The sequence below is a fragment of the Aythya fuligula genome, chromosome 14 (genome assembly GCF_009819795.1).
Source record: "Aythya fuligula isolate bAytFul2 chromosome 14, bAytFul2.pri, whole genome shotgun sequence".
In the NCBI taxonomy this organism is placed as follows: domain Eukaryota; kingdom Metazoa; phylum Chordata; class Aves; order Anseriformes; family Anatidae; genus Aythya; species Aythya fuligula.
The window spans coordinates 15,260,411-15,283,789 of NC_045572.1; the positions used below are offsets into that span (position 1 = coordinate 15,260,411).

Consider the following 23,379-nt stretch of genomic DNA (forward strand, 5'->3'; position numbering starts at 1 on the left):
TTGCTTTCAGAAGAGCCCCAGGAAAGGGAGGGCAGAAGGAGCTGCAGAGATGTAGGAGGAAGAAACATGGCCCTAAAGCTTGTCCAAGTTGCAGGGTTTGTGGTTAACTGCTCAAGGGGTAGGGGAGTGGCACACAGCTCTCCTCTTGCTTTCCCTCCAAGAGCAGGGAGCTGAAAGGCTGCGGGCTCCATCGCCCTGTTTGCATGACATCCTCCCGTGAAATCTGAGCAGCCGGAGCAGCTCATCACTGTACTGAAAGTGATGTTAGTCCTTGCATATGTAGGACATAAGCAGTTGCTAGGGGAGCCTTGGAGTTGGAAACAATCTGCTATTTCAGATTTATTATCTGTTTCATCGCCTGCCAGGGCAGAATCTTTCCCTATTGTGTTGTCTCGAAGCCTTCTCCTCCCTGGTTTTGAATATGTTAAGCAATAGGACTCTTCCCACTTCCCTTGTGTGCTGCTCCCTCGTCCAGCTGCCCCTGCGTTTGGTTCTTCGTGTTTGAAATTTGACCTCTAATGCCTGACCCTTGCTGTTTTGCCTGACGTGCAGGGTGAAGCAGGGGACATCGGCCCAAGGGTAAGTAGTGACACAGCGTGCTGTTTTACTCTAAAATGCGCTCGGGTTTGGTCACCACACACTTCAAGGCTTCGTGCTACTTTGTCCCTGCAAACTGGGGTATGGTAACAGCTCTGGAAATGTTTTATTTTGCCATCGGAGCTCTTTGCATTGGTGATTTTTCTAACTGTGAACATGGGAAAACAAGAGCTGAAGATCTTCAGGTACCTCTTGAAGAATTTCACAGCTACCGGCCTTTCCTATCCCTTATTCCTTCTTCCAGTGTCAGAGACAAGACCCATTGTTTCTCTCGAAGCTCTGCTCCTTTTCTGTGGGCGTTGGAGTGCCAACGTGTTGCAGTAGGACAGCGTCCCAAGGCAGGGCCCGCACAGCGCTGTGCAGGTTGGAGGTTTGTCCTCTCCTGCTGACAGCATGGTGGGATGCAGACAACGTCTTGTCTGCCTTTGAAAATAAAGGTTTTTAAGTATCTAGATGATGAGGGAAAACTGTTCTGTCTATAACACAGAAATTAATGGAGTTTTGTGCTAATGGCTCACGCTGAGCCGGTGCTCCTGTGCCCACAGAAACCCACAGGGGAGAAAGGCTCCGAATGCTGAGGAAAACCCCAGTGCTCAAATTCTTCAGCATATAGCATGTCCCTCCCAGGGTACGATTGCCTCAAAGAGAGGCATGAAACTGGTCTGTTAATTTGTGCACTGTGTGCAAGGAGATCCTCATCTGCACATGGGAAGTGGATGAATAAATCCCAGCCACCACCATCACACCAAAACTGGACCTGAGTCAGGCACCAAAGGACAGGAGAGGATTAGGGCCATCCTGTCCAGCCCCAGGATGGGACTTGTCTGATGGGTCGTGTCTCGTGCCCCTGCTGAATGATTGCCTTTGCCCAGGCTGAGCAGCCGTGGGACCTGTCGAGGAGGGCAGAGTGATCCATCCCCTGCCTGTGCTGTGATTTGGGAAGAAGGAATAATGATCACCAGTGGGGGGCTGTTTTGCTTCATTTTCATTTCATGGTTTGGGGGATCTGTTGGACACTGGGAAGGCTGAGCACTGGGCTCCTATGCCAATATGCATTTCAGTGAGCGGTGGTGGCCCATGCAGTGTAGGACGTGATTGCTTCTTAGATACTGCTGGTCTACGCTTAAAAGGCAAAAAACTTCAGATAATTTAGTCTCCTGCACACCGAGGTGCTCTGGTGCCCAGGTTGTGCTGGAGCTGGAGACACCCAAGAGCTGGCTGGTGGCTTTCAATGGCATTGCCAGAAACGTGGCCAGGACCTCAGTGGTTAACGGCCAGAGATGCCTCGGAGTCATTTCTCGTTTTCCCCTAGAGGCTGCTCAGTGACTTTTTGAAGTTTGCCATTTTCTGAAGCAGCTCCTTGGGTGCATCCGGAGCTGCCACCCTCGGGCTTTGAGAGCCCCTAAAATCCCTCGGACAGATTTATTCCCCCCCTGGCTGCGGAGGGGCTCGGTGTATGGTCTCAGCCTTGCGAGTGCCCACCCACGTACTCCGAAAAGGCTTTAAGAGGTGATTCAGCCGCGCAAGGGCGTGAGTTTTTACTCCTTGGCCGGAGCTGTGGATAACTTCTGCGGGAGAGGGCACCACGCAGGGCTGGTGATTTGCATGCTGCCGGAGGAGATGCTCGCCAGGCTTCAAAGCTCCCATGGTTTCTGCTGCTCGGGAATTTGGGAGCCCACCTCCTGCCCGCAGCTCCCAGCCCTGCTGCAGGAGCTGTCGGGGAAGAGGCTCGGTCTGGACCCGCAGACGTAGGTGCCGGCTCCCAAGGTAACGTCTGTCCTGCTTTTTAATCTACCGATAAAAATATTTTTCTCTTTTTTTTTTCTCCTGATCTGCATTTGTCCAGACTGTATTTTACTTTTGTTTTACTTTTTTATGTGTTCATGCCTCTTTGCACAAGAATAATAAAAAGTCTCACAAACAACTTGGGAGGAAAAGAGGAGAAATAAGCCTGGCAGAGCCCCTGAACGAGTAGGTCTAACAAACAGCGCCTGGCTGTGAAAACAGCTTCCTTTATGTCTCCAGACATTCCGGGTTGGATTGGATATGAAACTTCTCAATACCATCTGGCCCAGATTATTTTTTATTTCTTAATTTAATCTATCTTCTTCCTCAAGTTTCGGTGGTAGCTTTGTTTAGCTGATTTTGAAAGATGTCACAGCAAGTCATCAAATCAACGGGAAGATAAATAACCATGAATACATCCAGTGCTGCCTCACTCCTAAATGTGCATGGCTAGGGGAGATGGAGCTGGGATAGCGTGTGTCAGTGAACACAAATATTATCATTAGGAATGATTAACGAGTAGCACTTGGTGTATTTTCGGAGGGACCGCAGGCAATGGAAGTGAGATGAGGGCAATTAGGAATTAGCTGCTGAATGCATTGGTGTCTGCACTGCCTCTATTTCTGCCCCTAATTAACACCTGCTACCAGCAGGGACAAAACCCCGAATTATTGCACACGTGAGTGTGCCTCATGCAGATGTTGGAGGATGATTTTGGGAGACCTGAGGAAGCAGATCGCATTGGGCTGTCTTAGGTACTGTGGACTTCAGGGCTTGCAGAGGGCCCTGGGAGGCTGCTGCATGGCCATAGCTGACCAGGGTGGGAAGTGAACTTCTGAACGTACCCAACACGCTGGCACAATGCCCATGGGTGCATTTACAGGGAGAAACCAAGAGCAGATCTCCTCTCTGCTCTGGGGAGGAAAGGGGGAGCCAAAGCAGGACGCTGCTGAGGCTGGGACCGCTGTGCCCAGCTATTCAGGCTGGTGTTTTGCTCTTAAAATCAAACATAGCCTTACACCTCTGGAAGGACTGTTTCTATAATCCATCATTGTTTCTATATGGACATGTTTCTATAAACCATCCCTGAGATGGTTTTAGTGTGATGCTCTGAATTTATTACCCTAGCTTGGTCAATGCTGCTCTTACTGACAATTCAGGTGTCTAGACAAAGGATGAGACTGATGAATGCTTGCACATCTGGGCTAGTGGGTGTGCAGTGCACATGGCAACAGCATCAGATTCAATCTCTCTCAAGAGAAAAGGGGCTTCCACTTGTCCTTGCATGTTTTGAAGGAGCTCAGCTATGACTTCTGGCAGCAGAGGAGACGCCGTGGTGGGAGTTGCTGAGCAGGAGGTGGGCTTGGCCACAGGGTGCTGAGCCCCAGATCAAGTTGTGTTTGTTATTTTAAACATCTAGCCAAAAGGTCAAACTTCTTGGCAATTTGAACAAGGGTTTCTTTCCTTATAAACCTTCCAAAATGTTCCTGGAGGGCGTGCTCTCTGCTCCCAGGTGTGGCTTTGCTCCATCCCTTGGGCTTTTCTCTTGCAAGTCCTTCTATAGATGCACCTGGGGATGGTTGGTGGAAAGGGAGCAAGCAAGAAACATTCTGAGAAAGGAATCCTCCTCTGCTCTTCTCTAGATGGATAGGTAGGAAGGCTAAAAGACAATAGCAATGACGACTGACACAGTCTGAATACATTGGTTTTGCATCATATAAATCTGAGAGACTTATCTGTGCTTTGCAGGCTGGGGAATACATCAGTATTTGTTTTAGCCTTGGGGAAAAAAAAAAAAATATATATATATATAATATTTGGTCTCAGGAGAAATGCTGGGATATATCCCCTGTGGGTTTACTGGAAAAATGCTCCACATTCTGCAGAAACCCCCGCGGTGGGGAATCCTCCGTACCCCAGCAGCCTTGAATGTCCTATTGTGCCATAAAGTCATGAAAAGATGTTTGTTTCCCTATGCCTCCTTGCTGCCTACTCCAGAAGGCTAAAACCACCAGGGTTGCCTACCTAAATCTTTTCCTCCTCGCATATCAATTAATTACCAAAGAGAATTTGTTATGTATTTTGATGGCCTTTCAAACTCGCTCTTCTGCTGTGATCTTAAATCCTTGCTCTTTCCTCTTCTGCCTTCCACTTTGCTGGGCTGCAGATGGTTTTTCCCCACCTCAATCACGGATTTCTGGCTAACGATCAGCTTGTCTTTAGCCGGCGAGTGCTCAAGGTAGACGTACTGAATCTGCCCCCTCTGGTTTGCTGTGTTTTTTTGGGCTGCTTTTGTTCCCTCTTGCTGGCTGATGGTGCACTGCTGTTCACATTGCCACTGCCACGAGCTACGCTCAGGTGCTTGTTAGGAGCACCCTCGGTGAACCCTGTTAGAATTTAGGGGGAGTTTTGGCAAAGCAAGGAGATGTAGAAGCGATGAGTTTTCAGCATTTGGCCCCTTGTGGGAAGCAGGGATCGAGCAACAAGTCCCATGAATGTTCATGGGACAAAGAGCAATGCTGGTATTATAAAACGTATTAAAATGTACTTGTCTAAATCCTCATCTTCTAAGTGTGACTTTTTAATTAGGCAAAAATTCAGTGGGAGACTCTTGGAGTTGACATAATTGCATGCAGTTTTCAGGATTTGCAATAGGATTTTTAAAAAAATATGTAAGTGATTTAGGAGCACGGGTCTTGTTGAAAGGCAGTGGGATTTGTGCTGTTAAGTCACTTAAGGACTTCTGAAAATCCCACACTTGTCCCTGATTTGAGGGCGGACCACATATTAAACGCAGTCCTGTTGCTGCCTCGGTGGTAACCCATCCAGATGTTGCTAAAAGATTTACGAGACGGCCTTTTCGTGAGGATTTGCATTGTGTAGCCACATGTTGGATGTGCCCGGCCCCAGCTCTGGGGCTGGGCTGTGGCAGCCGGCGGTGGGTCGGGAGCCGATAACCGGGCAGCAAAGCCCCTCGCGGTGCTCCCATCCCACACGGCACGTACCGAGCCCCTGCAAGCACCAGGAGATGAATGCTGCTTTTTTCCTTTGCATCCCAGTAGGGTGTGAGCTAAGCTGGATGTTAATGTGTGACCACGGCTGTACTTAAAGTATACTAAGTGCTGCCTTTTTCTGTGTGGCTTTTTTTTTTTTTTTTGGTGTGGTCCACTAAGCTCTGGATGTGTGTGCATGCTCCATGCCAGCATGTCCTCGGGTTTGGGTTATTTTTGGTACATTGAATCGGTGGTTTCCATGCATATGGTCGCTGGGCAAGGGCTTCATGAGATAAAACCTTCTTAGAAGGCACCGAGCAAAATCCTGGTGAAGGAACCAAGCCCAAAGGGCTCGAAGCAGCTGCGAGCTTGCTCCCAGCCTCCTGAATTGGCAGCTTAACCCCCGGGATGGTGGGGGCCAGGAGAGTGCCCGTGCCCAGGGATGCAGTGCATGTTTTGAGGGCACCCCACGCCAACATCGAGCTGCCGGGGGCTTGCTCACGCCACTTCGTCTCACCATGTCTGTGTGAACTTCTTCCAGGGCGATCAAGGTCGAGAAGGAGCCACTGGCCCCCCTGGTCCGCCAGGACCCCCAGGTGCCCGGGGGCCTCCTGGTGACACAGGAAAGGATGGCCCAAGAGGACCTCCAGGCCCCCCTGTAAGGACCAGAGATGTGCAGCGTGGTCCCCACCCCAGTGAGGGAGAGGATGGTGACGGGGCATCCCCTTCCCCGGTGCTGCCATCCCACCCCTGTTCTGCTCTGTTGGCTGCTCACACCACGAAGCTTTGGGGCATGGGGTGAGGGAGCAGGAGGGGTTTCCATCTCCAGCTTCGGAGCAATGGGCTGGGGCTGGAGCGTGTGTTTGTGGCCTCCGGCCATAACTCAGGGAGCCCAGAGGGGATCTCGTCCCTTCGGACAACCTATTGCGACCCTCCAGATCACTGGCAATTCATTTCACAAAGAAACAGGCTGAAACACAATCCTATTGAACATCCTCGTTATCACTGGGCATTTTGGAGAATGAGGGATGAAGGTTTCAATGTCAACTTTTTTGGCTTTTGCAGGGTTTTAAAGGCGACCCGGGAGAGGATGGCCTCATGGTTAGTATCGCCCAGAAGCGCTCGCGTTGCTCTGCCCAGAGCACTTGGGCGAGCACAGTGTACGTGCCCCTCGCCCCGCGTGCCGTGCCTCAGCCTTTAGCTCCCCGCAGCAAGTGGTTATGTGCCACTGACTCCAAAATTACTTACACGGATTGCACATGTAAGAAAATATTTATTACTGCTGGGAGCACAGCGATCTCACAGCTGTATTTATAAGGGAAGATGGGAAATTGGCAGCTGTGTCACTTTTTCATGGGGATCAAAATATTCTTGGAAATGTTTTTATCCTGTCTTGCCCTATTGTCAAATAAATATAACCAAGCACTTCTGTGTTCAACAGGGCGCCAGGGGACCCCCAGGGCTAAAGGTGGGTAGTAAGTTATCTGTCTCATTTTCACAAGAATTCTTGAAATATTTCAGCATGGTGCAGGGAATGAACATAATTATTTCGCACTGGAATTACTCTCATCCGTATTGACCAGACACAGAATTTCTGAGGTATCGAACTAGCCATTGCCTTGGAGCTGCAGGCGTCTGTGTCAACGTGGCACCTACACAAAAAGCGCAGTCACTGCCCGTGTTAAAATTGTGAAATGAGGGGGGCTGGAAGGAGCTGGGGGGTTGGAAGTCAGCACGCTGTAGGGATGTGCTTCCTTGTGTTTTGGAGGGATGATGCAGGTCAACATGACCAAGTATTTTAACTTCACAATTAGCTTTGAGTGTCAGTACGACTGGTCTTTTATTGTTATTTCCCTAATCCTCTTTCTCTTCTCTGCTTGTTCTTGTTGAAGGGTGAACCCGGCATGCAAGGGAAGAAGGTAAAACAGGAATTTTTCTTTGCTTTGTTCAGTGCTAGCCCAGGGAAACCACTTCCAGAGGCCAGAGGGGAAGCCGTAGTCCCGGCTGCCTGTAATGGCACAGTGCTGGCATTCCCTGGGGTTTCTCACACGTGCTCCACAAAGAGCTACAACTCCGTGACCCCACAGCACAGATGCTCTTGTGCCTTCAGCATGGCTTTCATGATGACAAACAGGCCAGAAGCTGCAATCACATCTGCCCAATAGACAAAGAATGAAACAGCAAATGCCAAACAAAGCAGTAGGTCTGAACCCTTTCACTCAAATAATTCAAGCTCAGCTGAGAAGCTTTTGGAGGACATTACCTCCCAAAAGGCCCTGTGGTGGCTGAGTTTCCTGGGAGGGCCCATGGTGAGGCATGGCCGCACACAATCTCGGTGTGGTCGCTACTCGTGGGCAGGAGGGGGGTTCCCACGCTCTGAAGGATGGATGCTTTGTGTGGCTGGGGTGTTGAACACTGCAGGAGATGCACGTGGCCAAGCTGTCCACGTTTTCTGCTGTTGGCGCCACTGAGAAGTGAATAAATCGTTGCCTTCAGCAGAAAGCAAAGTGCTGACAGGGCCCAGCCCTTCCCTCTCTCTGCTTTGCCCCAAAACAGACAAGGCCATATGTGTTTTGCAGACTAGAATATCCTTAACATTTTTCATAACTGTCCGGCAAAATTAACCTCTTGAGCACCTACGGGGCAGTTTTACTTCATTGTTCCCCTGAAGTATGACACCTGAAACCCAAAAAACCCCCAGGAGCAGAGGAGGCAGGGGCAAAGCTGGGAGGGAGCAGAAGACCATGCTGCAGCCTCCTGGGCTCCGTGCTGCTCCCTTTCCCTGGTCTCCTGCAAATACAAGTGGGTCTCAGGTCTGCCCAAAGCTCGATGGGGGTGGATGAAGCGTTGGATCCCGATGGCACGTGTGTACGAGCTCTTTGTGTTTCACTTTATATGGTTTGTCTCATCAGGGTGATGATGGCATCCCCGGGGAACCAGGACTTATGGGCTCTAAGGTAGGTTTCTGCTCGTTGTCTGTCTAATGGACATGCTTGGCACCATCTTTTGCTCCCCAGCTTTCTTCTTGTCACAAGAAATCATGGCTGGGGCAGGCTGAGAAGTGCCAATACTGCCTGAACGTGTAAAAAGAACAAAAAGCTCCAAAAGAAATGTATAACCCCTCCCTCTGCCTTGAGGCTTTCTGGGCAGAGCTACCTAGTTTGCAGCTTGTTGGCTGTTGCAGAGAATTGCCATGGAGAGCCTCCTCTTGCAGAAATAATTCAAACAGCATTGCTGGTGGTGGCCCAGAGCTGGTGTTCAGGCTGGGAGGAGCCTCCTGACACTGCGGTTTTGGGGCTAACTTTGCAGCCCAGTGTACCACCCGCAGCCAAACTGCTAAGCCTGAAAGCTTCATTTTATCTAGAAAATCCCCCTTTTGGCACATAGGTAACGTGACACATTGTAGGCTAAAAGAAGAACTTTGCTCACGCATGCACGTAAAAGTAAACACAAAGCAAGAACGCTACAACCTGGAGAAATCTGTTCTCCACCCCGCCCCTATACTATTTACCTGAATTTTTGTGCTTTCAGGGAGAAAAAGGAAGCCCAGGTCTGCAGGGAGAGAATGGCACGGACGGCGCACCAGGACCCAAGGTAAATAAATACCAGCCCACTATTTACCAGTCCACGGGGGAAGCTGGGCGCAGCGCTGTTGAGGCAGCACATTTCAGCTGAGTAGGTGTTAAAAGCCTTTGCTTTCTAAAAGCCTCATAAAATGCCAAAAATGAAACAAACCAGGGGGATTTCGAGCAGTATTTTACCTTCTCCTGGCGGCTTAGTGAAAGCTGGACATGGATATGAGAGTTTTTAAAACTCATCTCCTCGAATGTTTTCCATCGAGTGGCCTCTCTATACCAAGACAGCTAAATCTCTGATCGCATTTTGATCTTCGTGTATCGATTGTTGTTGTATCGCTTCAAAGTTGAGAGTGCTTGTGCGCCTTAATGTTCTACTTACCTCCGTAGCTGCAAAGAAATGAACTAAGACAGTCGTGATATGTTAAGTGGTGATGATATAACATGGACAGCGTTCATGAGCCACTATCCCCCCCCCAGCTGCTTCTTATTTAGCCGGGTCTGTAGCCAGTTGTGCTTTCTGTATCAAACAGCCATGGCTCCTTGCTAGGCATGAGACCATATAGGATGAAGAAATGCGGGCTTGGATGATCCTTAGCTATTTTTTCTAAAAACCTAGTACCAGGGCTTGTTTGTTCCCCCTAGCATCCACCAAAATTATTTTTTCCTATGAAGAATCTTTGTGTTTATACATTTTATTTTTATTTTTTTACTTTTTCAAGGACTTTAATTTGACCAATGTATAGATTTCTGTTGGTAGGGCAAACAGTGCTGTTCTGAATGCATTTCAGCTTTCCGAAACCTCCTAACTTTCAAAAAAAAATTTGGCACAGATTTTTTTCCTTAAACTTGCCCTCAGAAATGGTTTAAATGTGTCAGCTGAAGCTTTCCACACACAAAAATCAGCCTAAAGCAAACAGAAACTACAGCAGAAAGAGACGGAGCTTGCTGCTGGAAGCAGAAAGCAGGGCTGTGAGACGGCACGGCACATCGCAGCCACGGGGCGCTCGGCTCCCTGCACCTTGAGATGTGTTCCTGCTGTCAGCTAGCTCACACTAAGGTTGTTTTACAAAATACATTTGCTCTGAAGTCAAATCTGGTTTTTGTTTTTTGTTGAGCCTTTTTTTTCCTGGGAGCAGCAGTTCCTTGTTGGTGCTGTACTTTATTTTTTCTTTTTTAATCTAAAACACATCTTGGCATCTCATGCAGTTACAGTAATTTTAAGATAAATATTCCATATTTTCCTTGGTGTCTCTGAACCAAAAATATGATTTTGATTTTCAGGGTGAGCCTGGCGAGAAGGGTGGAATTGGCTCCATCGGACCACGGGTATGGAAGTTCAGGATTTTTTTTTCTGTTTCATGTTGTGTATTTGCCTCAACCCAAGCTCTCCCCCACCTCCTCTTTCTATTTGGCATGTTGAATAATGTAAGGATCAGTTCTGTGTCAGAAAATACAGATGGTGCATATTTAAAGAAATCATTATGTAGATACCAAATACTGCCACTGAAGATGGCACTGGGAAATACAGTCAAGTCCCATTTTCTTTTCAGCGCGACCATCCAGTGACTTTTTTGGAATATGGAAGCTGTGAATAGGGGTACTCAAATAATAATGTTGATTCACTTCTCAGTTATGTACATTTATAGGCTGTTGAGGCTCGGTTGGATGACAGTTACAGCTGTCAGTGTAGGAACTGATTAAGTTGGTGTCTGTAAGGTGATAATCCCCCAGGCACCTGGGTGTGGGGTCCTTGCTGTCATGCTGCCTGCTTCTCAGGTGCTGCAAAAACTAAACTTCATCCCTCGTTGCAGGGTCCCCCTGGCCTGAAGGGGGAACAGGGTGACACCGTCGTGATCGACTATGATGGCCGGATCCTGGATGCACTCAAGGTGAGCAGCGCAGTGGGGCGTGCCAATTCCTGCAGGGTAATGGGAAGGGAAGGGGCTGTCCCTGTGCTACTTCTCCTTCCTGATGCCTCGACACAGAACCAGCTAGGAGGGAAGAGTTTATTCCACCCTGAGTGTGGTTTTCACTGCAGATCACCTCAATTTGGCTTTCTCTGAAGGCAATGGGAGGATGGGGAGTGGTGCCCAGGCACTAACCTGCCCCTGCACCCATGGGCAAACAGCACCAAGCCTCGTGCTGCCACTCGCATTAGGATGAAAGAAAGCAAATAGAATAAATATTTAATTACAAACACATTTGAGAACCATTCTAATTGTTTTATAACAGGCTGCAGGGATACACAAAGTGATGGTAATTACCATTTGCCAGATGTCTGCATGGGTTGCTCTGACAGGAGCATGGCATGGAGCTCTGTGAGTGGAGGTTGGGGATGGAAATCCTTGGAGAGGCTCCCCCAAATGTCTGCAGATCCCATCTGCTTGGAGATCTCGTGTGCTGCATGTGGACATTGCTGGGGACATGCCACAGAGTGCTGCTAACTTGGTTGTTGCAGTTTTCCTGCGTGCTCCCTGTTTGCAGTGTTTGCACACTCACCGTACCCGGGTACAGAGCTTTGAAAAGCGATTGCTTAACATAACTTGCAGTGTGATCAAGTGTAATAGTGTTTGAATATACAGTCAAGGAAAAAAGGTGCTTGGGGGTGTGATACAGGGTTGTTTTTCAGCTGAGAAGCCGTGAGGTTGCTATTTGAGGTAACTTGAAGTCACAAAATACTTGTTCATCCCAATGCATTTTGTGCTCTCCATACCCAGCAGAGCAGAGGAAGAACAACATGCTCGGGGGTGCAAGACTTTCCTGTGCCTTCCTCCTCTCCAAACGCACCTCTCTGGGCAGTTACCACAGTTTCCGAGTCGTGCTCATGCCCTTTTTGTTTGCTGTTTCAGGGTTCGCCGGGTCCCCCGGGTCCGCCAGGCCCGCCAGGCGCTCCAGGCCCTAAGGTGAGACCTCTGCCATGCAGGCTGCGCCTCCCAGCCTGCTCGTTAGCGGCTGTGGTGTAACGAGGCACACACTGCATGTGGGTCTCCAAAAACAGGGCAGGCGATGGTGGCTGTGGGATTTGGGACTGTGTGCAGAAGGAAATGTTCCTCAGTGCTAACTCTGGCTGAAGAAGCAGGTTCCCACACTGCAGCCACGCTGGGCCTGCCTTACTCTGATCCTTGGCCTCCTCCAGAGGCAGGTGCCTGAGGAACGAATCCACCCCCAGCCCTACGCCCGAGGGGTGAAACCCCAGCCCCTCTGGGACGTGTCAGCGGGTGGGAGGCAGAAGGAAACGGGGCAGATGCCTGAGGTGGGGCTGGGGGTGCCTTAGGCCCTGCTGAGCCCCCCTCCTGCCTCATGGCTGCGTGACGGGCCTGTGCCCTGTCACCGTGTGGCAGCACTGCCACTGTCCTGGTTCAGAACTGATTGCCAATAACCTCTAATCAGTTATAGCTTCCTTAAAAGAAGGTTTGATCTGTGGAAAAGTGTCAGCAGTTGGGACGGGGCAGGATTTCGGTGCTGCTCAACCCAAGCCCAGGTCCTGCCGGGCTGGTGAAGGGTCACCAAACCCTGCCTGTGGCCCTTGCTGCGGCGCCTCAGCCTCGCAGTCCTCAACTGATAACCACAGCAGCTGATGCAAGTGACCAACTCATTTCCTTTCGAAACACTTTCCTGGGATCATTTCCTGATGTAATTTACTGTTGCTCTGCTTCCTTTGTGTTGCTTCAGGGGGAGCTGGGCCTGCCGGGTCCGCCTGGGCTAGACGGCGAAAAGGTAGGTGGGCACGGCTGGATCGGGCAAAACGTTGTGGGAGAGCACTGGGAGCTGAGTCGGGAGTTAACTGGGTGTTCATGGTGCTTGTCCATGTGGAAAGCCAACCTCAGCCTGCCCCAAGAGCAGGCGCTCTGCCCCACGGTGTCCTGCTGCACCTCCAGGAATTAAATGCCCCCAGCCCTGAGCACACAGATGCTGCTCATGTCCACGACTGCCAAGTGAAATGGGCTACTTCTGTAAGCTGTTCATGAGACACTGTTTCAAATTCCAGCATAAAACCTTCCAAACCCTAAACTGCTGCATTCCTCGCTTATGGCCAAGTGAAATTCTGCTGAGTCTGCAAAATCAGTATATGCAAGTTTTAATGTTAAAGCATGTTTTCCTGAGTTGGTGCTGTATGAAAAACAGAAGAAAGGCAGAAATGGGTTGTTTATTTTTGCTCTGAAGACCCATGTTTACAGTTTTCTCCAAATTAAGTTGTTTTCTGTATAATTCTAGGGTCCCAAAGGAGCTAAGGGTGACCAAGGCAGTGCAGGGATTGCAGGACAAAAAGGAGAGACGGGAGAAATGGGCTTATCGGGCCCACCGGTACGTCTGCCGCTTGCTGCTTTAATGCATTGATTTCTGTGAATGCTTGGTGTGGGCCTGGGTTCTGCTGAGCTGAGCAATGGCTTGTCCACACCACAGCGGAGCTGGAGGGTGCGAGAGCTCTGAGCTTTCCTAACGATGCTGATGGTGGCTGATTTCAGAGGGCACAGGGCAGTAGCACTGCTCCTCAGGGATGAACCAGAGCTTTGCCTGAGCAAGGGAGGGAGTTTGGGGGAAGATAAATGCTTTTTTCTCTTCTTGTTTTTGGAAGATGCAACACCGTCACTGCCAAATTCTTATCTTTTAGGGAGCAGATGGGCCAAAAGGAGACAAAGGAGACACTGGATCGCCGTGTTTGCAGAATAACCATGTAAGACACTGGCACCACAAAGCTTCTTCCATGACAAGGGCAGGCGAAGGTGGCAGGCAGGCAGTTCGTCAGCGTAGTGCAGAGGAGCAGAGAACAGCCGTTCTCCATGACAGCGTTGAGATGCCAATAAATGTGGCTTAGTTATTAGGCAAGATCAGGGAATTTTTTTGGCACCACAAAGTTGCTTTAGATTTTGCTTTGATGGTTGAGATACTGAATGCCATTGTTATGTTTTGCTCTCAAAGCATGCTGAGCTTTGTGCCGTTTTATAGGCCTGCTGCACTGTTCATTTTTCACGCCTTTTGCTTAAAAGTTGGTGGGTTTTGATCATATTTTTATTAATGACATGAGAATGCTAGTTTTCTTCTGTGCTTTTTAATCAAAAAGGCTGTTTCCTTGTCTGTGTGGAAAATAGCCTCTTTGTCCATTTTACAGCTAACAAATGCACCAAGTACCGTGGCTGACGCCTCTAATTTCAGAGGCCAGTCTGATTCTCGTGCTTATTAAGATCCGGTTATTCATAAATTCCACAGCCATCTCTTTGATTAGCAGATATCTGGATCACCTCTATTAAATAAGAGGGCAGGCTACAGCGATCCTGGGTCATGGGAGCTTTTCCTTCCCAAGCCGCCTGCCTTCTCTCTGCGACTGTGTGCCCAGTCCCATTAACGTGCTGTTTAATTCCTCCGTGCAGATCATCCCGGAGCCAGGACCCCCCGGATTGCCCGGCCCCATGGTAGGACTCGGGGACACGGAGTGAGCGATCGAGCAGAGCTGCAGCTTCCTTACCCCACACAATTAGTGAAAGGAGGCTGAGGGTGCTTTGCTCTATTTAACCACCTTGGGCTGCTCTTAATTTAGGGATTAAAAAATAAATAAAAAATCAGGGAATAGCTACAGCGTGGCTGCTATCTTTGGGGAGACAGAAGCACCTAATTTAGGAGAGCACTTCAGCCTCTAGCAAGGTTGTGCTTTGCAGCCATGCAGCTTTCTCATTTTTACTTATGTACCAGAGCTCTGATACCCTCCAGAGCTGATTCCTTGGGGTCTTGTTGCTGTGTGGTATTCAGCCCTTTTCAGTTCTTCCCACCAGTCTGACATAGGAGAACCAAACAAACTACCACCTGTCTTGAAAAAGAAATATTTGGCCATTGTCAGCCCGTAGCTTTAGTGAGAAATGGTTTGGGAAGCGAACTTTGGGGGTTTGTGTTTAAATTCTGCTTTTCAAACGCACCATTGTCTTTCCTGCAGGGTCCTCCAGGAATCCAGGGGCCTAAAGTAAGTCAATAAATTAAATGTCACCCACTGTTTCCAGGCTGCCAGTGCATTATTTGCAGGATCACAAAAGACTGTCAGCTCTGGGGACTGATTTTTTTGTCGCTGTTTGTGACAACACATCCCTCGGTTGTGTCGTTGAGCAGTTGGTGTTTTTGAAAACAAGCCATTTTTCCTTCCAAATAGGTTTATGATATTAAATGCTTTCCTTTATGGAGTCCTGATGGCCTGCAGCACATTTAAGTCTGGGTTTCCAAACCCACAGGCTGAAACCCTTAGTTTCAACTGCTTCTCTTAGGGTTTGGTCAAGAGGAAACCATTAACAGCAGCGAGGGTGTGAGCTGATGGAGATGTCCTTGTCCTTGGCTGTCCTCATCTCAGCTGCATTTTGGGCTGGAGCTGCGGCTTTTTTATGCTTCCACTGGTCTGCCCTAGGGCACTATCCTGACCTTTAGCACCAACTTCTCCCCTGAAGGCATTTCTGAGGCCTGGTTGTTGCCTGGCTGATGCCGGTGTTTCATTTCTGCAGGGCTTGGATGGTGCCAAGGGAGAAAAGGGGGATAGCGGCGAGAAGGGGGAGCACGGCGACCCGGGACCGGCTGTGAGTTTCTTCCTATATCTGACTTCTGTCAGTACAAACCTACCTTACAGCAACTTTCCTAATGCTGGGTTTATTTCCCTTTTTTTTTAAGGGCCTCCCTGGTGCCCCAGGGCTCATTGGCTTACCCGGTACCAAAGGAGAGAAGGTAATCACTGCTGTGGGATGGGAGAGGTGGAATTGTGTTACAATCCTAAAATAGGGGCCTTAAAACCCCTGTCACAGTGGGTCCTGCCAGCACAGCAAGGCCAGGGGTTACGGGTGCCATCCTGAACCTGCTGTGTGCACCCAGTCCAGCGTGTCTCCTCTTTGTTTTTCCAACTGCAGGGAAAGCCGGGGGAGCCAGGACTTGATGTGAGTATGGAGACCATAATCGTGATACGCAGAAATGTGAACAACTCGCATGTAAAAACCATGAAATTGCTTGACATTGGTAAAAATATACAGTTAACGTGGTATGGGCTACTTCCCCTTTGTCCCTGGAACAATGTCAGTAGGAAAAGGCTTAATTCAGACCAGCTGCTGGGCGGCTGCTTCCACCACACAGCGGTAACCCCACCACCCCGTGGCACCTCCCTGCTGAACCTGAGGTGCTACGGGAGTTCTCCTTCCCCATCGAGAATATTTGTATGGGATTCAGGAAAACAAAGATGTCTTGTGGATGAAGTATTATTAGGGTGTGTTAAAGCACTGGCTTTCCCAAGAAATCGATGAGATCCAAAGTCAGACAGAACAAATGTGTCGTATCCTTTGCCACTGGGAGGGCAGGTTGGTTGCAGGGGGTTGCTTCTGTTAACTGAGATGCTGGGATGTGCTCAAAGCGAACTTACAAACCTCTTCTTTTCCCACCTAAAAATTGTTGTAATAGGGTTTCCCAGGACTCAGAGGAGAGAAAGGAGAGAAGAGTGAAAGAGGGGAGAAGGTGAGTGCGTTATGGCTGTAAGGATGCTCGTGGGGTGAGCTGGCTAGGGGCAGGACTGGCTGCTCCGCTCAGGGGGCCGTGGTGGCAGCTCCTGCAGCCCTGGGGTCCCCTCCAGCCCGACAGCACTTCTTGGTTTATTGCTGTAGGGCCTTTTCTGTGGCAGAAATATTTGTCTGCAAGCCTGTCCCCCCCTGCAGCCTGCAAAGACTGGAGGAGCTGGAGCTGCCTGGTTGTGAAGAATCGCTAGTTTTGGTTTATAGACCTTGAAATTGGATCTAACTTAGAGGTTTTGTAATAAGGATCCTTAACTAAAAGGGTGCCCGGCTGGTGGCAGCAGCTGGGAGCTGGTGCTCCAGCCGTGCTGGCAGGGGCTGCCCCAAAGCCCTGGCTGCCAGCTACCAACCTGGTTTCTAGCGGAAACCGGTCATTTAGTCCGTTTGTTATAAAATTATCTATTAAAATATTTCTACCCAGCTTCAGTTGAAGATTTTCACTCATTTAATTGCTCAATTGAGGTTGCACCAGTGCAGACATCCCTACTCTGCGTGAGACTTGGGGCTCAGCAGCTGCTGTGCAAGTGAAACTGAGGTGTGTTTTCCCTGCCAGCCGCCCCTCCTGTTCCTGATTCTATTTTCCCGTTGCAACAGGGTGAGCGAGGAATCCCAGGGAGAAAAGGAGCCAAAGGGCAGAAGGGGGAACCTGGCCCTCCCGGACTGGATCAGCCCTGCCCCGTGGTACGTCGTTTATTCTGCTCATCCTTGGCGTGCGTGGCAGGGACTGTGAGTGGCTGTGGCTTTGCAGCCAGGGAAAGCGAGGGAGGATTTGGTAGATCTTTATTTCGCAGTAAATCAGAGCAGATGGTTATTGTTTTCTCACTTTTCTTAATGGTTTGTTTTATCTGCACTGCTGGAAGTTCCCTGCTCACTGTAAGGGCTCCTCACTGGCCAGATGGGAACAAGCCACAGCAGTAAAACTAAAGAATCTTTGTGCAGAGACCTTCTTATTGTAGTCGGGAACAATGGGCTTCAGTAATGCTCTTCAGGAGATAGCGTACCCTGGTGAAGCTGCCTGCACTGGAATACGTTTGCAGTTGGGGAGGAACTTGAGGCACAGGACAGGGGGCGATCCGAAAGCAAGGTCGGCTCTCCATCCCGGCTCCCACACCAAGCAGGGATGAAGCTGGCTGCAGCTCTCCCGTGTGGGGAAGCGGGTTGGTGTTGATAGCATCTTAATACTGCCAGAGCGATGTGATGTATGAGCTCCTCAGGCTGCCAAAAAGTGCCTCTGGGAGCACAGACCTCCCGTGTTTCTCAGCCTGAGACAGCAGCTCGCGCCTCAGATCTGTCCTTTCTCAGACACATCCCGGGCCACCGTCACACAGCGTGCAGGCAAAAAGGCTTTCCAGAAACCTTCCTCCAGGTCTGTGCAAGGTGGATTGCTCCACAATGTCTCAAATCTTTGATGCGGCCCAGAACAAAATCTGCAGTGATTATCTGGCCTGCTACAATCCACCTCCTTTTCATTCCTGCTCTTCATTTAATGACATGCACAGCCGTGGCAATCGGAGCTGCCGTGCAGCTCCTGTACCAGCAGCCGTGTCCCTCGCTCAGTGTACTGAATTTTGCTTGGAGACTGAATGAGAACTACCGTTATTTGTTTCTGACGGATCACCTTTCTTCACTTAACACGCTGGATGATTTAACCCTCATCTTTTTCCCTGCGCTGTTCAAATGCGAACCCCTGGCCCGCCGCAGGAGATATTTCCCAGATGAGGCTGTGTGTGTCTGCTCCCCACCACGCAGCGCCTCTGTCGACTTGCTGTGTCATCAGAAACGGGCGTGCGAAGCCCTGACAAAGTGCTTTCCTTTCTGCTCACACACTGATGTCTGCTCAGTGACTCCGGGGTCGTTCTCAGCGAGCGGTTCTGTTTGTTTCTGCACAGGGAGACCGTAGCATTTCGGGCAGCCAAGGGGAGCCAGGCTTGCCAGGCCTGGCCGGGGTGAGCGTGCCCTGCCCGTTGGTACAGTACCTGCTCTTTGCCTTCCTTGCATGGCTCGTGTGTGCTCCTGCTGTGCTTGAGCCCTGTCCTCAGGAGTGAACCCTCCAGGGAGATCGAGCAGCGCTTTGCTTTGGTACTTGTAGGACACCGAAGCGTTGTGCCTTCTTCCCACAGTTAAAATGCCTTCAGACAAGGAGCCAGGGGAGTCCACCCTTCCCAACAGTACAGAAATTCGGTTCTCGTTTCTCTCTACCCATGGCCCAGCCTCTCCTCGTGCCCGTGCTTCTGCAGCCCCGCACGTCAGGCTCCCGGCTGAGTTTTGCAAGGCTGTCCCCGTGGGTGCTGCGAACCTGCGCAGCAGGGCTGGAGGAGGTCACTGGCACCTGAGGCATCAAAAAGGCGTTTGCTGTGGTGTTTGCTGTGCCAGCTCCGTGCTGCAGAGCTCGGGTTGAAGTCCACCGATTATGCAGAGGTTCACGCTCTGCTCCCTGATCCAGAGGGTTCTGCATGACTAGCTAAACGAGGTCATTGTTTTATTTTCATTTTTTTAACCATAGAAAATGCTGCATGCTAGATGATTTGCAGTTGTCTTCAGAGAAACAAAAGGGCAGTAAGCTGTCTCTCTTTCAAAAAGTTAAATTACTTTCATATGTGTCAAAGAAACCAATGATTAGCAGCAGGCCTGCTCCAGCTCTTCGTATTTACTCCCCGGAGATGTTCTATTTACTAAGCATGTCCCGTCTGAACTACAGAGCACACGAGACCCATCTATGCTGCCGGTGCAGAAGGTGGCTTCTCCTGCAGGCAGCTGGTTAATGTGGCTCGTGTACGTGTGGGCTCCCCGCGTGTCGGCTTCGTCCTCAGCGTGGCCGGGGGCTGCTGGCTTCTTGGTGACTGCTTTCGGTCCAGGAGCGCGAGCGTGAGCCTCACACGTGGTTTGGGAAGCGCTCTGTGAGCTGAGTCCTTTTGGGATCACTCGAGTGAAACGTGGTAGAAACGTGTGGAGCCTGATGGCCAAATGAGGATTTGGAGTGCGTGGGAGGGAGAAAAGGCCCAGGGCATCGTCAGCCCTGTGAGGGTCGGTGTCCTGGGGGGCTCTGACAGCAGCCCAGGGCTTCCCTGGGGGCAACACCTGCTCTGCGTGTTGTCCCCGTTAGCCTACACCCCAACTACTCTGACAAATGCACGTGTTGCACATTTTTTGTCTCTTTTTATCATCACAGACCAAAACATTGACTGGTGTCAGCAGAAATTTGTGTGTGCCTCCAAGTCTGTAATTTACAGGAAGGCACGTGCGAATAACCCGAGGTGTCACGCTGCAAGCAGCTGCAGAGGGTCACCTTGCGTCACTGCATCTCTTTTATTGGGCATCGGCTATTTTACATATAAAATCAATACAGAATACAAAAAATGTGATGACTGACATTTACAGTAAAAAATGTAAAAATGCGTTTTGACCTCTATTTGCACTTGCAGTTCTCTGCTGCAGACACGTCCTGGTGGCTTCCAGCCCCTGCTTGCTTTGGAGATGGTTCTGAGGGAGGGGTCAGTGCCTGGGTGCTCTCTGTGGCTCTACACGCACAAATTGATGCAACCAGAGATCCAAGAGCCTTAAAAAATCCAGCATCAGAAAAGGCAGCTGAAGGCAGCTGTTTTCTTCAAGAGTATCTTGAAGGAGTCGGTCACACTCAGTCCTTCCTCTTCTAAGGGGCTCCTTCCTTTTCAGTGATTTCCTCCTGGCAAGCAAGCTCTTAGGCTTTGAGTTCTGTGTGTTTCTTGTATCTCCATCAGAAAAAGACACATATTTTCACTCCCTTTGCATAGTCCACAACTTACTCTATGTCAATCAGTTCAGCAACTCGAGATTTCTTAAAGAAGCTAAGTACTGCAGAACTGAATTTAACACGATCAGGTTATCATCAAAAATATCTACCAACCCCAACCCGAAAAGCGCGTTATTAACAGAAGATACATTTCCACATCATGCTTTCCATGTATAGGTCTGATCACAAAAAACAGAAACAGCACATTATTAAGTTAATTAACTGAGGTTCCAGATTTTATATTTGTTTGCATTTCCTTTCTTTTGTTTAAAGGAAAAGAATGTGTGGATTTTTTATTTTTTTTTAACCCTGGGGTGTACTCAGCATCATGTGTGTGACACTGAGTGACTACCTCTGTGGACATAGTGTGTAGATTTTGCATGGTAATTAACCTTCCTGCTAAACCTCTCATCGCTGTTGTGAGGATTGAGCGTTGGGTTTCTGGGTCTGACACTGAAATCGCTGTCAGCAGAAATTTAAGTCTGTAAATTCAATTTTGCAGGGACCAGATGGACTGCCAGTAGCGGGATGTTGGCATAAGGTACAGTAATAATAATAACAGATCCTTGAGTAGGCCCTGAGTAGCTGTTTTGGTGCACGGTGATTGTACGACTGCGTTCCCTTTACTGCAGCTGGCAGGCAGCGTCACGCCTTGCGGGAGCAGGATTTGACCTCATTTCGTGCCGTGTTCCCCACGGCAGCAGACTGGTATCTGCACAAGTGCTAGGAACACCACTCCAAAAGCTTGCTAAGCCTGAGAAATCTCCTAAATGTTGTCAGTAACAGAGCGTTTGGTCAGGCTCGCTCAGACGAGGCCTCAGTTACGGCCCCAGCAGCTTTGGAGCCACTCGTGCAAAAACTCCCTGGCCCTCCAAAATGTGCCTGGGAAACACGCTGCGTCCTGGCTGAGACTGGAGCAGGAGCTACCTTTTGTCACAGTTACACAATATCAATTTCCAAACTGCCACCGTAATTATAATCCCAATTACTGCGCTGTTTCAGTGCCTGACCAACACATCTGGGTGCACGGGGGCAGGTAATTCCTAACGGCTCGTGCACCTGGAACAGCCAGGGGGGGGTTCGGGAGGGGTGGCCAGTGCCCAAGGCAGCCCGGGAGAGCGAGGAGAGACGTCTGCCCCCAGACAAGCATCTGATCCAGGCTGACACGAGGGTGCTGCAAGCCTGGCCTCCAGCAAGGCTGTGACGCTGAAGCTGAGCAGGATTACTAACCCAGTTTCCAGCGTGGTACACGGACACACAGCAGTTAATAGCAGGCATGTTACTAACTGGCTGCAGACCCTCTGTTAGAACGTAAGCATGCTCGTAGCATGTAAGTTTTTAATTTTGCGGTAAGTTGTTTGGATGCACTGTTAATGTTCAGAGAACTCTGACCATCAGTCCTTATGTTAACAGCAAGATTAGTAGTGAGTGTTTCTCTTGATCAAAATGTTTGTCTGTGTTCTTTTTCAGTGATCTCTAAGCATGAAACACAGTGTGTAAATAATGTGATATATTTTGATCTTTTTAATTTTTGTATAAAAAAAGGAAAAAAAAAAAACCTTCGACAGTAATATATTGACCTTTTTTTATACTGGATTCTGCCATTTATGGACTTTGAAAATACTGTAAAGCTCCCAAACCCGTCAGCTACGCATGGTAACAGCGAGATGTGATAGAGGTACCAGTGACCCTGGCTGGGAATGAGCAGTGCTCACCGCTAACGCTGCTGCGTGAACTAACAGCACGGAGGCGGCGTGTGGCCTCGTGTGCCTCACCGCACGCTGCAGGGACGAGTCCCTGCCCTAATCTGGCTCTCAACTCTGTATTTGCATTGTACGTGCACGCTAAAAGAGCGAAAAAAACTGGCTGAAAACGAAGAAGAAAAAAAGGCCGCAGCCCTAGGTATGGAAGCAGCTGCTGTGTGCCAGCAAACTGGCAGAGGAAACAACGCCAAGCTCCCTGCGTCGCTACCTGCCGTTGTGATGGACCTAGCGAGCCTCTGGCGAAATGCAACAAGCGGGACTGCCTGCGGATCTCTGCTCCTCTCAAGGAAAGCTTCTATCCCAAAAGGAAGCGCCTCCGGGTCCTGGCCTGTGGCTGAAGACGTGCGAGCACTTTGTTACTGCAGATCCCACCGCGGAAACCTTCACTGCAAAATTTCAAACACGCTAAAACTGCCGGTCCAGAGCTGCACCCCAGGGAGGGCTCTGCTGAAGTCTTTTCTTATGCAACAGAGCCTGGACTGTTGCTACTGGGCTTCCCAAATCTCCGAGTTTGGGGCATTTGTTTTGGTTTGTAGGGTTCATTTGCATTTGATTTTCTTGGGTTTATGTGGTTTGATTGTGAACTCTGTAGCTCTGCGCGTTCTTCACCCTCCTTTCATTCCCCTTTTCTGGTCTCTTTCTTTTAATTATCTCAGGCACATCCCATGCAGAGCAAGGCAATGAATAAAATGATGGTTACGATTTTTCTCTGCATATTGCGTTAGTGACAGAAATTAAAAAAAAAAATTGCCAACATCTTTACCAGCTGTTTTTAAAGATTTGGGGGAAAAAAAAAAACAAGGATTATGCAGTAAAGAGCCATAAAAAATGTTTCAGGGAGGAAGAAAATGGCTTACAGACACGGCTGTTCAGCTTACAATGAAGACTGAGGCAATCGGATTCCTTTAGAGGGAGGAGATACTTTACAGAAACAAGTTCATCCCATGGCTGGAAGCTGAAGCTATGTAAAATCACATAAAATAAGCCATGGCTTTGTAATGGTGAGGCTGGTTAATCCTAACCAGCCCGGTGATGGAATCCCCATCACTTTAATGCCTCTTTGATTTCACAGATCGTTTCTGGAGGAAATACTTGAGCCCAATACGAGTTGCTTGCCTGTGAGTAGGAGTCTGATGTGAAGTTAAGAGCCTGACCGTGGTATCAAACCAGATGATAGAAGGGCTCTTTGTAGCCTTGAATTTAAGAGAACAGAAGGGAATCGTTTTTGGTGTATTGAGCAGATCTGCACCCTGTCAGATCCTTGCTCCTGCATCTCTGAGGGCAGCGGTGCCAGAGGGGACTCACGGGAGGGGATGTGGTTATCAGCCCCAGGGGAAGCTGCCAGTTTGGTAGGTGTGGGGGCACAAGATT

The 23,379-nt window shown here is 49.4% G+C and overlaps 1 protein-coding gene across 1 annotated transcript in view; it reads left to right on the plus strand.

The window, feature by feature from the left end:
- Positions 1-22,763, plus strand: part of COL23A1 (collagen type XXIII alpha 1 chain) — a 162,774-nt gene extending 140,011 nt beyond the window's left edge. Inside the window, exons 7-27 of the mRNA XM_032197159.1 lie at positions 553-579; positions 6,441-6,476; positions 6,817-6,843; positions 7,268-7,294; positions 8,288-8,332; positions 8,907-8,969; positions 10,235-10,279; positions 10,765-10,842; positions 11,803-11,856; positions 12,626-12,670; positions 13,169-13,258; positions 13,566-13,628; positions 14,323-14,364; positions 14,880-14,906; positions 15,433-15,504; positions 15,596-15,649; positions 15,829-15,855; positions 16,370-16,423; positions 17,071-17,157; positions 20,748-20,786; positions 21,716-22,763. Of these exons, the coding sequence (XP_032053050.1) occupies positions 553-579; positions 6,441-6,476; positions 6,817-6,843; positions 7,268-7,294; positions 8,288-8,332; positions 8,907-8,969; positions 10,235-10,279; positions 10,765-10,842; positions 11,803-11,856; positions 12,626-12,670; positions 13,169-13,258; positions 13,566-13,628; positions 14,323-14,364; positions 14,880-14,906; positions 15,433-15,504; positions 15,596-15,649; positions 15,829-15,855; positions 16,370-16,423; positions 17,071-17,157; positions 20,748-20,786; positions 21,716-21,718 (1,005 nt within the window). The 3' untranslated portion in view covers positions 21,719-22,763. The remainder of the gene's footprint in view (positions 1-552; positions 580-6,440; positions 6,477-6,816; positions 6,844-7,267; positions 7,295-8,287; positions 8,333-8,906; positions 8,970-10,234; positions 10,280-10,764; positions 10,843-11,802; positions 11,857-12,625; positions 12,671-13,168; positions 13,259-13,565; positions 13,629-14,322; positions 14,365-14,879; positions 14,907-15,432; positions 15,505-15,595; positions 15,650-15,828; positions 15,856-16,369; positions 16,424-17,070; positions 17,158-20,747; positions 20,787-21,715) is intronic.
- Positions 22,764-23,379: the final 616 nt, after the last annotated feature.